The sequence below is a fragment of the Equus przewalskii genome, chromosome 24 (genome assembly GCF_037783145.1).
Source record: "Equus przewalskii isolate Varuska chromosome 24, EquPr2, whole genome shotgun sequence".
Taxonomy (NCBI): domain Eukaryota; kingdom Metazoa; phylum Chordata; class Mammalia; order Perissodactyla; family Equidae; genus Equus; species Equus przewalskii.
Genome location: NC_091854.1, coordinates 7,689,126 through 7,704,482, shown reverse-complemented (window position 1 = coordinate 7,704,482; position 15,357 = coordinate 7,689,126). Strand labels below are relative to the sequence as shown.

Sequence of the window (15,357 nt, the reverse complement as noted above, 5' to 3'; positions counted from 1 at the left end):
CCTTAAGCTGCATTTCAGGAGGCATATTAGGGATCTCTTCTCCACCTACAGTTACAGAACAGAGATCTTTAGAATTCTGGACTTCTGTTAGAGAAGAAAGAAAAAAAATCCTGTGTTACACTTAACCATTAAAACAACTCTTAGATTTCAATAATAAATTTATAAGCTATTTTCATCATTCACTAACGTAAAAAAATCTCAATTTGTGTAAATTATTAATAGCTTATTTAATAACTCAGAGTATGCTTAAATCGAGCTATAAGCAAATAAAAATATTAAAATTCTGCAACATGGAAAATTAGTGTTCTTTAGGTGAATAGCATTATTTTGGCATGTACAGGATGAATGAAAATTTATAAACTTTTTTCTTCAGTAGAGAATCAGAATTATACCTGTTACACTAAAAAAGACAAAATTTCTATAGAAATACCACCATAGCTATATGGAAAAGATCACAAGATTATTATAGTAGAATTGCTGGCTTTAAAAAGTAATTCTGGATCTAAGACCCTTTTTTGTAATTTGTATAGATTTACTTGAGGGTGCAGGGGGTGGACCCAGCAATACCAAAGGAAGTATGATATCCAAACAGAAATACTGGTAATACGATTAGAACTTGAGGTTTTAAACCAGAATTTGCTTCAGTTTGGTTTAAATCTTGGTTAACCCAATTTCAGTGTTAATCCATTTATAACTTAATGATTCACTTAAGAATTATTTTAATTATAAATAAAGTGACTTAGCTGTCATGGTTCCTTGTTTGCTATAAATTAGCCAAGTACAAGATTAAAAAAAAAAGTTCTTTATTTTGAATATAAATGACAGTTCTAAAATTTGACTAGTTTTTAGACCTAACCAAAAATGAAATTGCATATTACCAACCTTGGCTATTTTCTTGGCTATTTTTAATTTCTGCTTCATAATGTGCTTTTGACATATTAAGTCCTGTATGGAGTGGCTTTAAGAAATTATTCTGTATCTTTCCAAGTTCTGTCCATAATCCAGTCTGTTCAGAAGAATTAATGAAAGAATTGGTTATTTGGCTCAACATTTATTGATTGCCTACTATATTAACATGTGCTGAGAGTCGGAAAAACATACCTGTATAAGACACGATTCTTGCCTTTCAAGGTAGAGTTTACTGTTTAAAAATACATTCATTACACATCTAGTTATTTTATGTGAATACCAATCAAAACAAAAATGTACTTTGGTTAGTACACTCATTATTGCACCAATTGGACAGCTCCTGGTTTTGAGATCTATAATTTACAAGTTTTATCTATGAGAAAATTATTTGAGGATAATCCACATAGTCTGAGACGTTTCTCTTTCCTTATAAACCATCTCCACAATGACTCTACCTTAGATATCCTCAACTCTTCATCTTTCAACTGATATCCTTGTCGCAGATTTAGTTCTAGAGGATTCTTTTGCCTTTCCTATTGACGGAAACTTTTCTAACACAAAGCTGATACGGACTGTCTTGGGCATCAATGTAGATGGAGATTTTACTGGCCTAGCATAGCTCAGGGTTATATTATCATCCATATTAGAAGTTTTTACTTCAAGAGCATTTCCTCTTACAGTACTAAAGAAGGGGAGTCACAGAAATCAATTTTATTTAAAAAAAGAAATTTATTGGGGCTGGCCCCGTGGCCGAGTGATTAAGTTCGTGCGCTCCGCGGCAGGTGGCCCAGTGTTTCATTGGTTCAAATCCTGGGTGTGGACATGGCACTGCTCATCAAACCACGCTGAGGCAGTGTCCCACATGCCACAACTAGAAGGACCCACAATGAAGAATATACAACTATGTACCAGGGGGCTTTGGGGAGAAAAAGGAAAAAAATAAAATCTTAAAAAAAAAAAAAATTTATTGGTATTATTGTTTTCAGCTACTCTTTACAAAGGAAAATATCTTAGGTAAAAAATGGAAACTTAGGAATCCAATTATCTTTAACTAGAACTGGACCACTTGCAAACCTATTTTGTAACGAACGTATTTTGATCCAAGTAGTAAGACATTTTACGTATTGTCCTTCAAATAAAATCTACATGTATCCATGTTGAACAACTGATAACTTCAGTGACTGTCACACATATCCTTTTAATTTAAATTTGTCCTTTCACATTATTCCTATACTGCTAGGAAAAGTGGAATTCTTGGGAAGAACTATCAAGAATCCAAAACCTCAAAAATATGCATACCTTTTCACTCAGCATCTATGAACCTATCCTGGAAAATAATTAAAGATGTAGTTGTAATGATTCTATTGCAGACATGTTTACAAAAATAATGTTAAAAAGTGAAAAATTGGAGGTAATGAAAACATTTCACAACAGGAGATTGCTAAGTAAACTGTGGTATATCCACACAATGGAAAACTACACAGCCAGTAAAATATTGTTCTTCAGTACATAACAGTGATGGGAAAAAAGTTACAAACTATGATTCTGATAGTATGATCTCTTTTTTTTCTGGTGAGGAAGATTGGCCCTGAGCTAACATCTGTGCCAGTCTTCCTCTATTGTGTAAATGGGATGCCGCCACAGCATGGCTTGATGAGTGGTGGTGCGCAGGTCCATGCCTGGGATCCAAACCCATGAACCCTGGGCTGCTGAAGCAGAGCACATGAAGTTAACCACTATACCACTGGGCCAGCCACTGATCTCATTTTTAAAAAAGAAAAAAAGTATATACACATGTGCTAGCATAAAGTCTAGAAGGGAATGCACTGTAATATCAATGATAGATGGTAGGTTTTTGATTATTTCCTTTTTGCTTATTTATCCTGATTTTTAAACAATGAAATTGTTTTAGTTGTATACTTTGAAAAACATTTAAAAATGTTTTTAAACTTCTGTTAAAATGGAAAGTTTTCTTGTCCTCTTATGGAAAACCTTTCTCTATCCCTTTTTTTGAACCTTCCTCTTTCCTTGACCTCCCTCTAAGCACCCGGTAGAACCCACGGCTGCTGCCCAGTATTCCTGATGGCTTTCAAGGCTCAAAGCTTACTGACGGCCCTCTATAGATTAAAACATATTCCAACATCCAGTAGAGAGAAAACGCCCTTTCACTCACCCAGCTTTGTCAAATGTAAACATTTTACCACATTTACTTAAAAATAAATAAATATTAGATGTGGTTAAAGCCCCCTTTATTCAAGAGGAAGCCATTAACTAAACTATGTAAAACTATCTAAAACTGTAAACATTTTACATTTACTTAAAAAATAAGTATTAGACATGGTTGAAGCCCCCTTTATTCAAGAGGAAGCCATTAACTATGTAAAACTATCTAAAACTTGAGGTTTTAGCATTCCTAATCTGTGTATACAACATACCACAATTTTGCATGTTAAAAAAAAACTTAGATAAATTCTATCATGCTGTACATATCCTGCTTTAGCTTTTGTTTGGTCAATTTTAAATTTTTGAGAGTTATTTATTTGTAGCTCTGATCTTTTCATTTTAATTGGTGTCTAGGCATCCTATTATACTATACAATTTATCTTGTGACAGATTTTTTAGTATTTTAAACAATGCTGCACTGAAATTGCTGTCTATGTTTTCTTTCTAGGGTATCATTTCTCAAAATACTTTTACCATGGCCCACAGTAATAAATTATATATATTTACATCACAACTCAACACACATATTTATATAGTTGAAACAACAGTTTTACAAAATGTCCTTTCTAGACACATCAGATATAACTTTATTAATATTTAAATATAGAAAACCCCCAAAATTAATTAAAATAATTAAAGAATAAACATTAAGAAAGATGATGTGCTTGCCTGTTCATAGGGTCATTCCAGTCTAGTGCAGTATTGAGCATGGTCTTTTTTATTTATTTTTTAATGTTAGGTTTATCAAGGTATCATTTACATATAGTAAAATAAGCACTTTTTAGCTGTACGGTCCTATGAGTTTTGACAAAGATGTACAGTTGTGTAACCATCACAACTATATAAATATTTCCATGACCCCAGAAGTTCCCTTGTGCCCCTCTGTAGTCAGTTTTCTTCCTTCATCCCTGGGCAACCACTGATCTAATTTTTGTTTATGTTTTTCCTTTTTCAGAATGTCATAAAAATGGAATCATAAATGTAGCTCTTTGTGGTAGTGTGATACTGTGACTTATAAGAAATACTATATTTGAGGTGCTAGCCCGGTGGTGCAGGGGTTAAATGTGCATGTTCCGCTTTGGCAGCCCAGGGTTTGCCAGTTCGGATCCTGGGTGCAGACATGGCACCGCTTGTCAAGCCATGCTGTGGTAGGTGTCCCACATATAAAGCAGAGGAAGATGGGCACGGATGTTAGCTCAGGGCCAGTCTTCCTTAGCAAAAAGAGGAGCACTGGCAGTGGATGTTAGCTCAGGGCTAATCTTCCTCCAAAAAAATAAAAATAAAAATAATATATTTGGGCTTGATCCTATTCCTGGCAAAAAGCTCCTAAAAACCCTTCAACTTGCTGTGATAAGAGAGGTCAGGTTATCTAGTGGTTATTCATATCAAGTCCCTTTGAACCATGCATAGGATGACTTTTGGAAAGCCCCTAAGGATGGGGGCTGCTGCCAGGGGAACCAACCATGTGATTAGAGGGTTGGAACTTTCAGTTCCTTCTACCCCAAAGTCCCAGGAGGGGAGAGGGGCTGCAGACTGAGCTCAATCACCAAATGGCCTGTGTTAATCAATCATGATGATGTAATGAAGCCTTCCTAAAAACCCAAAAGGACTGGGTTCAGAGAGCTTCTGGGTTAGTGGACACGTGGAGGTGTTGGGAGAGTGGCTTCAGAGTGGGCATGGAAGATCCACGAGCCTTCTCTCATACCTTGCCCTATGCATCTCTTTCATCTGGCTGTTCCTATGCCATATCATTTTGTAACAAACCCGGAATCTAGGAAGTAAAATGTCTTGAGTTCTGTGAACAGCACTAGCAAATTAATTAAACCTAGGGAAGAGGTCATGGGAACCTCCAATTTACAGCCAATCTGTCAGAAGCAAAGCTCTTGGACTTCTGATTGGCATTTGAAGGTGAGTGGGCAGGTGGGCAGTGTTGTGGGACTGAGCCCTTAACTTGTGGAATCTGACGCTAACTCTAGGTAGACAGTGTCAGAACTGAACTGAATTGTAGGACACCCAACTGGTGTCAAAGAATTGCTCAATGTGGGAAAACCTCTACACATCTGGTGACCAGAAGTGTCAAAATGAAGTGAAGTACTGAGAGTAGAGAAGAAACACAGGAGTATTTTTCCTCTACGGGCAGAAATTAACAAAATGATTCTAGAATTTATATGGAAAAGCAAAGGACTTAGAATAGCAAAAAGATTTTGAAAAAGAACAAAGCTGGTAGACACACTACTTGAGTTCAAGACTTACTATATAAAGCTACAGTAATCAAGATGGTGTGGTACTAGTAAAAGCACAGACATAGGTCAATGGAACAGAATAGAGTCCAAAAATACACTCATATGGTCAATTGATTTTTCACAAAGATCCCAAGATAATTCAGTAAGTTAAGGATAGCCTTTTCAACAAATAGTGCTCGAGTCAAAACAAAACAAAAAAACCCTTGGCCCATACCTCACATCATATAAAAAATACACTTGAAAATGGATCATAGAACTAAATATAGAATCTAAAGCTATAAAAACTTCTGTAGGAAAACCTAGATCTTTATGACCTTGGGTTAAGCAAAGATTTTTTAGAACTCAAAAAGCATAAATCACATAAAAGAATAAAACTGAGAAGCTGGACTTCATCAAAATAAAAAATTTCTGCTCTTTGAAAAACACTATTTAGATAATGAAAATACAAGCCACAGACTGGAAGAAAATATTTACAAAAACCATAACTAAGAAAGGACTTTCTAGAATACGGGGACAAGTTTCCTGTAAAAAAAGTTGGGCTAAGAAAATTTTTCCTTTCACCCTTTTAGTTTTACTTAGTAACAGAAATTCTTTGAAATTTTATTCCCAAAATGGTGATAAACAATGTCTTATATTCATTCTGTGGTGTAAATGAAGAACTAAGCTTTATTAATTAATTCTCTTCAGCCAACAAGTTTAACCTAATTACTGATTCAGGATTTTAAAAAGCAAATGGATGTTTTATCAAAGATTTTTCTTGAATGTTTTAAATTTCTCCTTTAGAAAGTAATGATTAAAAGTTCACAACAGAGATTGAGATGTAACAATATATCTGATTTTATTATAGTCAGACTGTATGTATTAATATTCTGTTCAATAATGTCAGCAACAGTATTAGTTAAAGCAATTGCATTTAAGCCTTCCTTCTATAATGTCTTTTGCAACCCACAGGTAAGTTTAACATTGAAACATGTTTCCCCTGTAGTTTCAAATTTCATTTCTTAGGCATGCCAGAAAATCAGACCACAGATGTCAACTTTGCTACTCAAATACTATCTTTGAAAATATTTGCCAAATGGGATTGCTTTTCAACTAGAAAAATATGAATATTATTCCTGAGTTCACGTGCCTACCTAGAACTTTCCATAGGAACGATAAATGAATTTTGATATGATATAGTGAATGGTCATGCTTAGCTCTGATCACTGAAAAAAATTTTGGCTTTTCTCATCAAGAGTTTGGCAACTCACTGAACTTTTAAAATTAAAATTTTTCACCTCTTTTACAATATTATAAGATCTAGAGGGATTTCCTTTGATACTAAAGCTTTCTAAAATAAAATACACTGATTTCAAACAACTTTAATAGTGCTTCTGACAATTTAAAAAGATAATTGCTACAGTTCTGCTCTGTCACTTGTCATTCCTATAAAAAATTTCCACTTTAAGTTTTAATGATCCACAGTATGTTTCCAATTCAGTAAACATAGCTAATCTTTAAATGTGTTTAAGGTTGTTTAAACAATACAATACATACTGTTTTGCAAACACCAGATATAAATTTAAAGTGTTGCACAAGTTATAATAGTCCTCATCACGGAGCATCATAACCTTTGCATCCATGTTTTGTAATACAGATTTGACAAAACATTGTTACCATTAAAACATAATTCTTAATAAATCAATAGATGTAATCAAACACTGTATGCATAATATCCATGTATGCTAGAAAAATAATTTCTCCAGCCCCAAATGAGTTTTTTCCTCATTTGCCAAATAACGTGCAATTATATACACTGAAAATAAGGTTTCTTTTTAACTTCTACAAAGACTAAAAGAATGTTGGTAACTTTTCATCTTTCAAAATAGCAGGACGCCTCATTTTACAAGTTCAACATGTTTCAAGGTGTCGTTAATTTTCAAGGTTTTAAGCTTTCATGTGCAAGAAAACTTACAACATATTGGAGTTCTGTCGTTTTCTTTGGGTATTAATCTTAATTTTAAAGTCTTACACTTATTTTTTCTTTTTAGAATGTGGCTCAAATGAAGCCAAAGTTTATTATAGTCAATATTTTTCTGAATATTATCACTATTTACAGTTTCAGATCAGCAGTTCAACTTGAACATGGTTCCGTATTTTTTACTTTTATTCTAATAAAAAGACTTTGAGCACAATTTATAAATTCTAGATTAAAGTTTTGCAATTGTCATGAATTCGGGAAAAATGTATCTCCCTTGATAAAGTTTATTTTGAAACTATATAGAAAGATTATTAAAATTATTTGATTGTGAAACTTGACAGTTTTACAGACAGCAGGTGCAGTTAACTTCACAACTAACTACATGTTACTATAAAATTAAACTGTACAATGTTAGCCTTCTGCTCTGGTAATGGTCAAACTGACCATTAAATACGTCATAAGAGATGTTGGTAAACAGTACACTGAACATCTTATTCCTAACCAATTTGTCACATCCACTCCACTTTCTCATACTGTTCTTTGCAACTAGCCACAACATTTTTTGCAATATCCATAATTCTTATTAAGAATCTGTGCAAGCAACCTGATATTCCAATTATATTCTATTTCATTTTGTAAAAATTGCTGGCATGACCCAATAAATTGATTTACTGACTCACTATATGTTGGTCATGACCAGCAGTTTGAAGGACACTGCTCTAAATTATATACGTGGGGGAGGAGTTGCTGAGTGAAGAGTATTCATTTTTCAACTTTACTGGATAATGCCAGATTGCTCTCCAAAAGTGATTACAGCAATCTGTTTCATATCCTCGCCTATGCTACCGACCTTTTTAACATTTGCCATTCTGATGGGTGCGAAATGGTATCTCATTGTAGTTTTAAGTTACATTTCCATAAACATGAGTGATATTGGGAATCTTGTCTGGTGGTTATTGGCCATTTGGGTTTCCTCTTCTCTGAGCCGCCTCTTATCCTTTGCCTATTTTTCTGATTTGTAGTCTTTTTCTTCTTGCGTTATAGTTATTTATGTATTTTTAATACCAATTACTGGATCTAGGAATGAAGTGGGTTTTTCCCCTCTCTTTGTGGCTTATTTTTTCAGTTTGTACACACTTTCTTCTCTTGAATAGGTTTTAGTTTTAATGTCATTAGGTTCATCACTCTTTTGTGGTTAGTGCTTTTTTACTTAAGAAACCCTTCTCTACTCTTAAGTCATATGGATATTCTCCAATAATGTGTTCAAAAAATCTCTAAGTTCCGTTTCAATTTTAAGTCTTTAATCTGTTTGGAATTTTGTTTCACGTATTAAGTGAGATAGGCATCTAATTTCACCCCCATACAGATGACCGAATAGTCCCATTCTTCCCTTCTACTTTGTAATGGCATCTCCATTTTAGACAGGGAGTACAGTGCAATGGTATAATTAATAACATGAGCTCTGGAGATTGCCCAAGTTCAAAAACTGGCTGTGCAACTAGCTAACTGTGATCGGAGCAAGTTATATTTACCCTCACTATGCCTCCATTTCATCATCTGTAGAATGAAGAAAACAGTAATACATACCTTGTATGACAAATAAATGAGTTAATACATGCTTAAAGTACAGCTTGGCATATGGCTCTCAATAACTATAAGCTACCATCATCATAATCATTATATATTAAGCGTCCATATATCTGTTTCTGGGCTCTCTATTGTATTCTACTGGTCAATCTGTCCATCCCTATGGCAAATACTACACTAAATTACTGTGGCTTTATAATAAGTTATGATATCTGACAAGGCAGGCTCTCCTCCACACACTTGGTTCCTCAAAACTGTCATGGCTATTTTTGGCCCTTAACTTATTTAACTTATTAATACTTTGTTAATTAACTGTATTAATTATTTTGAATTTTTAGATTAATTTGAGAAGAACTGACAACTTTAAGATACCGAGCCTTTTCATTCATATGTCATTCGATTTTCTACTTGTCATTTTTTATATTTTTACAAAGTGTTATAATTTTCTCCACAAAGATTTGCATATATTTGTACATATTTTCCTAAGTATCTCATATTTTGTTGCAACTGTAAATAATTATAGTCAACTAAGAATTTTTATGATGATTATGGTGTTGAATGTATCAAATGCTTTTTTTCTATAGCTATTGAGATGATCAAGTATTTCCTCTATTTTAATCTATGAATTACATTAACCTTACATTCCTGGAATGAACCCAACTTAGTCCTATGACTTAAAAACAATATTTTTTGCTAGATTTGGCTTGGTATTATTAGTATCTATATTCACAAGTGAGATTAGCTTATAAACTTTTCTTCAGCATACTATCCTTGTCTGTTTTGGTATTAAGGTCATATCTTACTAAATAAATAGACTCATAACATTAGTCACAACTATTTTTCTAGTCTTTGGAACATTTATGTAAGATGTGAGTTATCTGTTTCTTAGAATTATTTTACCTTGTGATTTCTCTTAGTAGACTGGCAGTTTTGTTAAGTTATATTTTCTAAGAAATTCTGCTTCACTGAAGTTTTCAAATTTACTGGTATCTTTTCATGTAATTTTCTGTTTTTCAATCTGTGCTTATTTATACTTATACTTCCTTTTAAATTAACATATTGTGTCTTCAGGCATTTTTAAAATCAATCTTGCCAGAAATTCATTAATAATTTTGTATTCTTTTCTAATATAAGCATTTAAAGCTGGAAATTTTTCTCTGAAGTACCACTTTAGCCACATACCACAAGTTTTAATATACAGCATTTCATTATCATTCAGTCCTAAACTGTTAATATCTTTTATCATATATAAATATCTCATAAAATAGATTCATAATTTATAATATATATAGTTTCTCAAACTTCACTATGCTAGTGAAAAATGTAGATTTCTGTGCTTTACTCAGAGGCTTTCACTAAGTAGATTTGGGCTAAACCCAGGAATTTGCATTTTTATATATATATATATATATATATATATAAATAAATAAATAAAATACCCAGGTGATTTTGATTAGGATCAAATGTTGAGAAACAATTATCTAGAATGGCCCTGTCCAATGCCAACGAGGAACTGAATTTCTAATTAAAAATTTTTTTTCTTGTGCTTTTTCTCCCCAAATCCCCCCCATACATAGTTGTATATTCTAGTTGTGGGTCCTTCTAGTTGTGGCACGTGGGATGCCGCCTCAACATGGTCTAATGAGTGGTGCCATGTCTGTGCCCAGGATCCGAACCAGCGAAGCCCTGGGCTGCCAAAGCAGAGCGCGCGAACTTAACCACTCAGCCACGGGGCCGGCCCCTCATTAAAATTGTTTTAAATTAATTTAATATTTAAATAGTCACATGTGGCTGCTGTCTACTGTATTGGACAATGCAAAAACAGGACATCTTTATGAAGACCTTAGTTATTTTTAATGGCAATAATTTATTTTAATACACAGCCCATAATCATGAAACTTACAAGGTAATAAAAACATGTGCCAAAATTAGGCTAGAGAAAATTTGTTGCACATTCTGTTCAGCATAATTCCACAAATCTTTCATATGATGAACAGTAATATTTTTAGAAGTATGTAGGAGTGAAGAAGCTGTGGAAATGAGAATATATTCTCTCTTACATTAAAGCTACTAGATCTTTTAAAAAAACACTACAAAGAAAATAATTTTAAGACTTCTTTCATCTTCAATGTCTAGAAAAAAGTAACTTAAGATGTTAAAAAATAGTTATAAGGATAAAAATTTGGAATATTCACAAATGCTTGCTTTTAATTTTATACCCAAGTAGACTCACTGATGGAGTAGTTCTGAAATCTTTTCAGTTCTAAAGCTTAATTATACATTTCAAAATTCACTGCAGGCTATCTCACAAAAGGAAGACTAGGCAGTTCTACGTCACAAGGAAATTTACTGCCAGAACAGACATGGAACTGCAAAGGATATAGTCAAACATGATAATGAAGAAATAAAAAGAAGGAAATGGATAAGACCCAGTTTTCCTCTTTCTCTCAATTTGTATATGACTTGTTATTTATGAAGTATTATTACAGAACTTCTATTGCTTATAATATTAAGGAACGTGTATCACCTGAAGTCTTCTGCCTCTGCAAGTAACACACAAGGTATATGTTTTAATGTTAGAGAAAGAAACAACTTAAATGAGAATCCAAAATGTGGATTATATGGATTTATATGTACATGCATATATGCCAGATATTTATAATTTTTTTCCTAAATGAAAAGCATATTTGCATAGATTCCATAATTTGATTTTAAAAAATTCCTGATAATTTATGTGGGCTTTACAATCTCACATTGTTTCCCTTGACCCTGCTTTCACTCTACATATTACAATCACAAATTATTTAGGAAAAAGAATGGGTAAGCAGGAAAGGATATGAGCAGACAGGACAGAAGGTGAGGTATAAAATTATCATCTGTGTATTAGAATAAATTATTGTAATTCAAAACAACTAACACTTATTTAAAGACACCTACCAAATAACAGATAACACTAGGTATAAAAACTAAGTTGGTTTTACCAGTAGAGATGGAGGTTCAAGGTTTGAGAAAAGTTATGTGAAACTTAAGTGTGGGAGAAGGTGCCTATAACTTATGCAGAGAGACAAAGAGGCATGAAATAGGAGGATGAGGAGGGGATGACTTATGAAAAGAATAAGTCAGCTGATAGTAACTCAAAGTAACAGAAAAAGAAATGGATTATTATTCAATAATGAATCACTTTGTTTTGTATTTGAATTATTCTGTTCTTATTTAATTTTCCTATACAACTTTCTGATTGCTTTTCAGCTTTTCATCTGACTAGTTATCCTCTCAGCACACTTAACTGGTCAAAAATAGGTACCAGTAGGAGTCCCTTTGAATAAAATTACCCACATTTCAGCATCACTAGAGTATCATTTTGTTTCTCCTTTAATCAAAATTTCTAAAAACTCAGAAGCTGTCACTTTTTAAATTAACCACAGCAGGTAGATTTGCCTCTCATTTATACACATGATCTATTGTGACTGCACTTGGGAGAAATGATTCCATGATGGACAGGCTCTTAAGCTGCCTCAGGGATGTCAGGTTGCCTTCCTGAAATGGGTTTTTTGCCAATTTCCTTAGTATGATGATTCTTATGGTAACTTGCATGGCAATACTTTGGAATATTTGATCCCTAAGAAAATTTTTTAAAAATCAGTAAATAAGAGCAATCTTATAAGCTGGTTATATCCTTTTCTTCACCACATAATGTTCAAGCCAAATAAAAGTAAGGCGTTGTCTGTGGATATCATGGCATATGTGGCACAATGCTAAACTACTGTGTCTTCCCTCTCTAGGCAGAGGCCCATCTGCTGCCCCTGTAGTACACAGTGCTCCATACCTAATAAATCTATCACTCTTAATCAAGAAGATTCTTTTTCCTCCTGTCAGGCAAATCAGATCATCTCTGGATATGGCCTTTCCTGATTACTGAAGAAGTAAAAACTCATACCTTACCCTAAGGACACCTTCCTGAAGCCTCAGGGCCTCCATTGCTGCTGAATTTTACTTGTTACCTCTTCTATTTTTACCACAAGCTCCTTTAGGAGTCAGGATTTAGTTTGTGATTCAAAGGTTCTGGCCACTGACTGGGGTCATAGCTTTCTCTACCACTTACTAGGTGTTTGCTCTTGTGCAAGTTAAAGATCCTTCCCGTGCCTACATTATCTGTGAAAAGTAAAAAATAAAGAGTACTTATAGCATTGTGAAGAATAAATGATATACAGCACCTGGCCAGAACAGTCGTTGCCACTGGCAGGAGGAGGGGGATGGGTGTGGAGTAATGAGGTGAGAATTAACTGGAAGGGAAACAGGGAACTTCTTGTGATGACAGTAATGTTCTATATTTGATAAGCATTTGGATAACACAGATCTATGCATTTGTTAAAAATTCTGAATGTATACTTAAAATTTGTGCATTTCATTTATTGTATTATTATATTATAGTATAAATTTTAACTCAATGAAAAACTAGACAAATATTTAACTCTACTTAATGAAATACATGCTGAAATATTTAGGGGAAAGTATGCTGATGTTTGCAGTTTACCTTGAAATGTACCCAAAAATGAGACTGATGGATGGATAAAGGGTGGAGAGATGGATACATGACAAAAGTAGAGTAAAATGTTAATGGCAGAATCTTGGTGGTGGGTAAATCAGTGACCACCATAAAATTCTCTCAACTTGGTTATATGTTTGAAAAACTTCATGATAAAATGTTAGAAAAGAAAAAGCACTCTAGTACCAAGTAAGCACTAGTTAATGGCAGCAAATAACTATTTCTGGCTAGAGAGGGATGAATAGGAGGTCAAGGAGGGATGGAAACTGCTTCAGAGAGAAGGAAACTGCTACTTTTCTCATAAACCTTCCATTCCAAATTATGATTTAAATTAAAAAAAACACCTCTTGGGCATCCTTATATAAAAATCAATTACTTTCCTTTCTTAAAAAAACCAACCAGATTAACAACACGTGATTCAGGTAGTTACAGTTAATAGAGATGACACACACAGGGAAAGCAACTATTAGAATAAATTAAGTAGAAAGGGAGGAGAGGATAAAAAGCAAATATAATTTTACTGTATGACACATCCTCCTCAAATAGTTTTCTATTTATTGAATACGTGTAATGATGCACATTAAAAAAAAATCCAGCTTCCTACACATTACCCAAAAGGTACTGTTAACAGATAATAGATTTCAGTGCTGAATACGCTTGTTTGTCACATCTGATGAGGGGATATCAAAGTATCAGATAATTTTATTTTTTAATTTTTATTTATTTATTGCTGAGGAAGATTCACCCTGAGCTAACATCCATTGCCAATCTTCCTCTTTTTTTTTTTTGCTTGAGGAAGATCAGCCCTGAGCCAACATCCATGCCAACCCTCCTCCATTTTTTGCATGTGGGATGCCTCTACAGCATGGCTGATGAGTGAAGCAGGTCCGCATGGGGGATCCGAACCAGTGAACCTGGGCCACCAAAGTGGAGAGCACAGAATCGTAACCCCTTGGCCATGGGGCCGGCCCCTCAGATGATTTTATTTCATATAGCCCAGACTTATATCATGAGCTATAGGAGATGCAATGAACAAGACACCCACATGTTGAGCTCCAAAAAGTTAGTTAACTTAGGACCTGCAAATTATCTGCCTAACAGGGATAAGCAATGCTTACAGCAAGAGACAGAGGTACAACAGGAAAAGGAAAGGGAAGGGGAAGCTGGATGTGGGGTGCTAAGGGCCCCTAGGAATTAACTTCAGGTTTCAGAATAATTGTTGGCACTTCTCCCAGTCTTTGTAGCTGGATAAGATATTAGACACTGGCCTAAGTAGGTATTGATAAGAAAACCTGAAACACTCCTTATGCATTTTGAATATACTTACAGTTTCTTTTTCAAAAAATTCACTTACTTGATTGTCATTTTCATTATCTTTGATAACCAAATACCTCAATAAATTTAATGAAGCCATTATCCTGTTAATTAAAAATATATCATTTGTTACTTGGTATAGTTTTATATAGTCAGCAATTTCAATGAATAAAAGTAACTTTCAACCTTGGGAATACTTTTACAATTATGTTTGCCATTAGAAACTATTCCCTTTAACTTCTCTTTTGGAGTAGAACTTAATCACAAAATACAATTGTGGTCTCCAAGTTCACAAAATACAATTGTGAAAATTACTATTTTTTCCCCCAACAGAGCCTTATCTTTAATATTTGAGAATATCATCTCGTTTCCTGAATGTTCAGATTCCTTTAATAAATGCTTACGACCATTTATAAACATTCATTCTAGTAAACTGAAAGTAAAATTACATGTTCTATATGAAAAAAATGATGTCCTAGAAAACAAAACAATAAAACTCAAACACATAAGCCTTTTATAAGTTACATACATGAAATTCTTAGTTTTTAGTCACCAATGCTGTAGTTGCAAATCGC

The 15,357-nt window shown here is 33.8% G+C and overlaps 1 protein-coding gene across 2 annotated transcripts in view; it reads right to left on the bottom strand.

The window, feature by feature from the left end:
* The window catches only part of GLMN (glomulin, FKBP associated protein), a 39,843-nt gene that overhangs the window by 1,059 nt on the left and 23,427 nt on the right, over positions 1–15,357 (bottom strand). The window contains exons 16-18 of one of the 2 annotated variants that reach the window (XM_070592671.1): positions 14,823–14,886; positions 883–1,006; positions 2–84 (exon numbers count right to left, since the gene is read on the bottom strand). In XM_070592671.1, coding sequence (XP_070448772.1) covers positions 2–84; positions 883–1,006; positions 14,823–14,886 — 271 coding nt within the window. The remainder of the gene's footprint in view (position 1; positions 85–882; positions 1,007–14,822; positions 14,887–15,357) is intronic. The other variant, XM_070592670.1, reaches the window with a different exon arrangement.